The sequence below is a fragment of the Pinus tabuliformis genome, chromosome 3_2 (genome assembly GCF_031772625.1).
Source record: "Pinus tabuliformis cultivar Carrire ecotype Pingquan chromosome 3_2, CPIR1, whole genome shotgun sequence".
In the NCBI taxonomy this organism is placed as follows: domain Eukaryota; kingdom Viridiplantae; phylum Streptophyta; class Pinopsida; order Pinales; family Pinaceae; genus Pinus; species Pinus tabuliformis.
Genome location: NC_142302.1, coordinates 995,782,395 through 995,789,487, shown reverse-complemented (window position 1 = coordinate 995,789,487; position 7,093 = coordinate 995,782,395). Strand labels below are relative to the sequence as shown.

Below are 7,093 nucleotides of genomic sequence, written 5' to 3'. Positions count from 1 at the left end.
TGTGGCTAATTATTTTCTTCGGGTAGATGAGATTGTTAATTGTATGAACAATTTGGGTGAAGAAATAAAAGAGGCTATAGTAGTTGAAAAGATTCTAAGATCATTATCCCCCAAGTTTGAATCTAAAGTATCTGCAATAGAAGAAAAGGAAAATCTTCGAATTCTCACTATGTCTCAGCTACATGGAATTCTAACTGCTTATGAAATGAGAAAGGGAGGTCCATCTGACAGAAGGGAAGCTGCTTTCAAGGCATCAGGCAAAGAAGATTACTATGAAGCAAGCCATGTTCCAGAAGAAGAGGAAGAAGAATCAAATTTCGTCAGAAATCTTCAAAGGGGTTCTGGAAGGTTCAGAGGTAAGCTACCTTTCAAATGCTTTGCTTGTGGAAGAGTAGGTCATTATGCTGCAAAATGTCCCTATAAGGATAAAGGTAAGGAACCTGCTAGATGGAACAAGAAACAAAGTACAAATAAGAAAAGCTACTACACCCATGAAGACAGTGATGGTTTATCAAACAGTGATGAAGATGAACAAGGTAATAAATATAAGTTGTTAATGGCATTTGAAGATGATGATTATGAGGATGTTGTAGATGTGAATAACCTCTATGATGAAATTACTAGACTCAAGAGATGTATAGAAGAAAAGAATGTGATCATTGATACTCTACAATTTCAAATTGATGAAAAGGAAAAACATCTTGAAAAACTAGAAGGTGAAATTGTTGGTCTCAGAAAAGAAATTGAGAAAACAAAAGCTATTAATCTTAAGTTTGTCAAAGGATCTGAAACTTTGGATGAGATTATCAATGTGCAGCGGTCTCCTCTAAACAAGATAGGTTTGGGTTATAATGGAGAAACCTCTCAAGCATCCACCTCAAAAAGTTATCTTGATGCGGCAAGAAGAAATGAGCAGAAGAACAATGAAGATAACCAGGTGAAGCAGGGACGAAATACAAACAGAAACTATCAAGGGCAATCCATCTTAAGGGTGAACAAAAGCTACAACTAGCCACAGGTAAAATCTTCTCAGTTTGGTTCAAGAATAGATGAAAATAGAAATTACAATCAGTTGGCAAGTAGATTCAATAACCGCAGAAGCTTCTTCAATGGACAATGCTTTTCTTGCCATAATTTTGGTCACAAAGCAGCTCAATGTGTTGCATATAAAACAATCATGACTAGGGAAGCTCAAAAACAAAGAAGCATGACAGGGATTACAAAAAGGACCTATAACAACTTTTCGGCTCTTGAAAATGAAGTTGAATGTTCCATTTGCAATAATTTTGGTCATGAAGACTCTGAATGCAGGAGCAGGTTTCAGGAGAGAAAGCAACAAGAGCGGAAAAAGGAACAAGCCTCAAGCACCAAAACATGGAGAATAAATGAACCTCAAACAGAAAGATGTGGGATAGCATTCTATGCAGAGGGACAGGAAAATCTATGGTACATTGACAGTGGATGTTCGAAGCATATGACAGGTGATAAAGAAAAACTTGAGTCTTATTCTACTTTAGAAAAGGGAAAGAAAGTCTCTTTTGGAAATAATACTCCTGCAACTATAAAAGGAAAAGGTATTGCTCCTTTAAAAGAAATGGTCAAGGCTGGAAATGTTTTGTATGTTGATGGATTGAAGCATAATCTACTAAGTGTCAGCCAGATGTGTGATCAAAGAACTGAGGTTATATTCAGATCAAATGGATGTCTTGTTCGTGATCTTGATACTGGTAAAACAGTTCTCAAAGGGAAAAGAACTCCAAATAATCTGTACATATTTGAAGAAGGACAACAACAATGCTATCTAAGCAAGGATGAAGAGCACTGGTTATGGCATCGAAGGTTGGGACATCTAAGCTTCTCACAAATAAGGAAAGCATGCAAATATCAGGCAGTTCGCGATCTTCCAGATATCAAAATTCCTGACAACACCATATGCAAATCATGTCAGTTTGGAAAACAAACCAGAACTAACTTCCCAGAGAAAGAAGGATCAGCTAGCATGCCTCTTGAGCTAGTACACACAGATACATGTGGTCCCTTCAGAAAAAGGACACCTCGAGGAGAAGAATACTTGATATTATTCATTGACGATTTCTCCAGGTTTGTTTGGTTAGTACATCATGAAGACATTGAAGAAGATGAAGGCTACCCCAAACGACAGAATGATGAAGAAGAAGAACCTCAAGAAGAACCAGAGGAGCAAACAAGAACAGAAGAAAAGACTCCATCCAGATATGTTCAGAAGAATCATCCAGAATCCCAGATTATGGGGCAGAAAGAAGCAGGTGTACAAACAAGAAGAACAGTTGCAGAAGCTTCAAGCTATTTGGCATTACTCTCCTCTACTGAACCACAAAATGTGAAAGAGGCATGCAAAGATGAATGTTGGGTGAAAGCAATGGATGAAGAACTTGAGCAGATCGAAAAGAACAACACTTGGGAGCTGGTTCCTAGACCAAAAGATAAGAATGTTATCAGGACAAAATGGGTCTTCAAAAACAAATTAAATGAAAATGGAGAAGTAATTAGAAATAAAGCCAGACTTGTTTGTAAAGGGTATGCACAGCAAGAAGGAATAGACTTTAAAGAAACCTTTGCTCCTGTTGCAAGACTTGAAGCCATCTGAATGTTCCTTGCTCTCTCAAGTTTTCAAAACTTCAAAGTATTTCAAATGGACGTGAAATCAGCCTTTCTGAATGGAGACTTGGAAGAAGAAGTGTACATTGAACAACCAGATGGGTTCATTCTTGGAAATGATCCAAATCTTGTATGTAGATTGAAAAAGGCTCTCTATGGTCTCAAACAAGCTCCAAGGGCTTGGTACTACCGTTTGGACAAATATCTTCATCAACAAGGTTTTTCAAAAGGATCAGCAGATAGCAATCTTTATATAAAAGTTGAATATGACAAATTGCTAATACTTGTTGTATATGTAGATGACATTATTTTTGGGAGCAATGAAGAATCTATGAGTCAAAACTTTGCCTCTGTCATGCAGAAAGAATTTGAAATGTCCCTGCTAGGAGAACTGACATATTTCCTTGGTTTGCAAATCCAACAAAAAGAAGGAGGAATCTTTTTATCTCAAACCAAGTATCTCAAACAGAATTTGAAGAAATATGGTATGGAAGATGCAAAACCAGTATGTACACCCATGGTCACAGGATGTAGCCTCAGTGAAAATGATGAATCTGCAGCAGTACATCAACCAACCTACAGATCTATGATTGGAAGTTTACTTTATTTGACAGGTACCCGACCAGATATCATGCACGCAGTTGGAATAGTTGGAAGATTTCAAGCAAATCCGAAAGAGACTCATCTTCAGACAGTGAAGAGAATTTTCAAATATCTTCAAGGGACTCAAAATTATGGCTTATGGTATCCTAGAGATACAGATCTTACACTTCATGCTTATACAGATGCAGATTGGGCCGGAAGCGTGGATGACAGGAAAATCACAAGTGGTGGTGCATTCTTTATGGGTTCCAGACTGGTATCTTGGTTCAGCAAGAAACAAAGTTCAATTGCCTTGTCTACAGCTGAAGCGGAATATGTTGTTGTTGCATCTTGTTGCACTCAACTCCTTTGGATGATGCAGACTTTGCAGGATTTTCAAATCACTTGTACACCACCAATCCCTATCTTATGTGACAACACAAGTGCAATCAGCATCTCAAAGAATCCTGTTATGCATTCAAAAACCAAGCACATACCAATCAAGTACCATTTTCTCCGGGAACAAGTACTTGAACAGAAGATCAAGTTGGAGTATGTTCCTTCTAAGGAACAAGTTGCTGATATCTTCACCAAACCATTGCCCGGGGACACTTTTGAATACCTCAGGCAAAAGCTGGGGGTTGTTGATGCATCATCTTATTGTTGAACCTCTTCTTATTGGTGATACAGGCTCAGGGGGAGCACATAATGCATTGTTGGCATTATGGAGGATGGTCAGAAGGAGATCTTGGAAATTGCTGCAATATGTCTCTATCTCTTTCATGGTGGATTATGGTTCGTCGCTGCAGATCTGGTTCATATTCAGGAGGAGCATGATCTTAGGGGGAGCATACCCTTTGCCCTTGATGTCAAAGGGGGAGAATGAAGCTGAAGATTATGAGGTTGCCATCAAGTCCAAAGGGGGAGATTGTTGGCATTATGGTTCAGGTGTTGTCCTTGATGGCAACCCATTCAGGTGGTAGATCATTGTTCTTCATGTCAGCAGCAAAGATTGATGATCAGCTCTTAATTTATTGAAAAATTTAAGAAGGACGCAGGTACACCTTTCAGAAAGTGCGTACCCGCAGGTAATCCATGCATAGACTGTGTCCAGGGACGCAGTCCAGCCGTTCAGAAGGTGCGTCCACCCAGTGCACACTTTTTAAGGCAGAGAAAAGCACACGTGGGGGTTTCTTGTGATTTACTCCTGGTATCTAGCCGACGGTATTGTGTTTTTAAGGTGTCGGCTCGTGGTATTGTTCCTTGATTTGAGGAGGAGCTTGCCTATATAAAGCAAAGGAGATCATTTGGTTTGAGTATGTCTTTGGTTGAATATCTTATTGGGTGAGATCTGGTCTAGATCTAATCAAGGCGAATCTATTTATGGACCAAGATCTCTTGGCGCATGTTTAGATCTGTGGATCTGATTGTATGGGTTACTTCTGAAGTCTTGAAATCATCTATGCCCGGAGGGACGCAGGTGCAGAAGGGTTCAGGTGCGCCGGGACGCAGGCAGTTCAATAGACTCATTGCGAGGGACGCAGGCTAGCAGTTGAGCAGGGTGCGTCCGGGACGCAGGCTAGCAGTTGAGCAGGGTGCGTCCAGGGACTCAGGCCAGCAGTTGAACAGGGTGAGTCTGGGACTCAGGCTAGCAGTTGAGCAGGGTGAGTCCGGACTCAGGCTAGCAGTTGAGCAGGGTGCTTCCTTCTCTTAAAATCCTTGTTTATCATTGTTGTGTTCTGGGTTTGGTCCTATTATTGTTGATCTCGTTACTACAGTTGATTGGGTGATTCTCTTACACTTGATGATCAATTGATGCTTGTGGATCCAGTTTGAAAATTTATGAAAAGTGGTCCTTGTATGAAAAGAAGTAGGGGGTTGTAGCTTCCTTCCAGGAGAGACTGGAAAACGAGAGAGAGTTGTAGCTCTCTGCAGGTTGCAGCCTGCGTACTGGTAAAGGACTGCACCAATACAAAACCATTGTAAAAGGAGTTTCTAATTTGAAAGAAGATAGAGACATATTGCAGCAGGTGGTTTTTTCCCCACATTGGGTTTCCACCTTACATCTTGTGTTCTTTGGTGTGACTATCTGTTTTCTTTTGTTCATGCTCATTATTTTATGGTACTGACATGCAAAAATAATTCAAAGAACAAATAAAGAAGATTTCTTAAAAGAATTATATAATACTGATTCACCCCCCCTCTCAGTATTATTTCCAACATATATCATGTGTACGTACGTGATGATTTTGGCTGTTTGAACTGATGACTAACACTGGGCAGATGGTGCCTGCAATGTCATGCTTTTCATGGTGAATGACATGTTAGTAGCCTTTCATATTAAATATTTAGTCAGTTAGATTTTGGTAAAATTCTTGGTTGTCCCATTTAACTGTTACCTTGATCATCGACAGGAACTGTTTATGAACGTCCTTGTGCATTTATATTTTGTTTGTTACATCAGTCAATGTTTTGCTGAACCTCAGAATGGTTTTGCTTTCTTGCTATTTTTATTTGAAGCATGCAGAGACCACCATCGAACACAGCACCAAATCGATTCAATAATGCATTTGATGTAATGTGCATAACTTCCTCTTAGCCTCTACATGTATGCATACATGTTTCCTCATTTTAACATTTATAAACTGAAATTTACCAATAAAGTAAACCATGGAATATTTTCCAGCTAGGCAGTTATCAAAAGGAGTCAGATCCAATTCTACTCTGTATTTTCTCCATAGAAGTGGAGTTCTGGCTATCTCATCTCTATTTGAGGACAGTTTTCAACTATGGGTTGTAACGTGGTTTTTTTAACTTTATTCTACCTGGTTGATTGTTACAGGTACCCAAAGTCATGTATGAAGACCTCGGAGGACAGCCTGGCATGCAGAGACCACCATCGAACACAGCACCAAATCCATTCAATAATGCATTTTATGGGGCTGCTTCAGGATTTATTCGAGATGGATTAGGTGCATATGGGGAAAGAATTTTTGGAAGTGGCACAGAAAATGTGCAAAGCATTGTATGAGTTGCACTTTTATCCTAGTTGAATCACTTTGAAATTTCTAATAGGTCTCCATTTAAAATGAGAGATGAGTCAATTGATTCCATGGATAGGGGTTTACAGCAAGAATAGTTTCCTTTTTTAATTTCTTCTGATTGACAAAGTTTCTCTTAATAAGCTGAGGTGATGATTTTTATGAGCAGGTCAGCAAATATTTTTTTGATCCACAATATTATTTTCAAGTGAACAACCGATATGTGAAGAACAAGCTGAAAGTAATCCTGTTTCCCTTTTTGCACAGGGTAAGTCACAAAGTATCTGACTCCACTGAAAATTCATCTCCCCATAGTGGTAGTATTTTCATTTTTCTTGAGAATGTTTGTAATCATACATAAGTTTAATTTTTTTTGGTATGTTTTCACTGTGTTTTTTTAGGGTCATTGGACAAGGATAGCTGAGCAGATTCCAGGCGGTCTCACACACAAGCCACCTATCTATGATATAAATGCTCCAGACTTATATATTCCCTTTATGGCATTTGGAACTTATTTAGTCCTCTGTGGCTTCACAATAGGTCTGCTTGGGAAGTAAGTATTCTTCCCTGGCTGCATAATTCTTAGACATCAAAGTAACTTGTGATTTTGTCTTATCCTGCGCTAATTGTTTCATCCAGCGCCTGGTATAATATGCATCAAACTGGTCTTTTTCAGCGTTCTCCTAATATGTAATGCAAAGTATCAGAAATGACATTAAATATTATTTTCTTCTCTTCATTATTCTTCTCTTTCTATCTGCATTGTACATATTTGCCCCATACGTCATCCAGTCCATTTTCAGTGTCATAATTGACTCCTCTTCAAGCATTTT

At 39.0% G+C, this 7,093-nt stretch overlaps 1 protein-coding gene across 1 annotated transcript; it reads left to right on the top strand.

The window, feature by feature from the left end:
• Window positions 1-6,060: 6,060 nt before the first annotated feature.
• On the top strand, window positions 6,061-6,835 carry LOC149183965 (uncharacterized). The gene is made up of 3 exons (XM_089418817.1): window positions 6,061-6,244; window positions 6,430-6,528; window positions 6,662-6,835. The coding sequence occupies exons 1-3, from the start codon at window positions 6,074-6,076 to the stop codon at window positions 6,815-6,817; spliced, it is 426 nt and encodes a 141-aa protein (XP_089274943.1). The 5' UTR covers window positions 6,061-6,073; the 3' UTR covers window positions 6,818-6,835.
• Window positions 6,836-7,093: the final 258 nt, after the last annotated feature.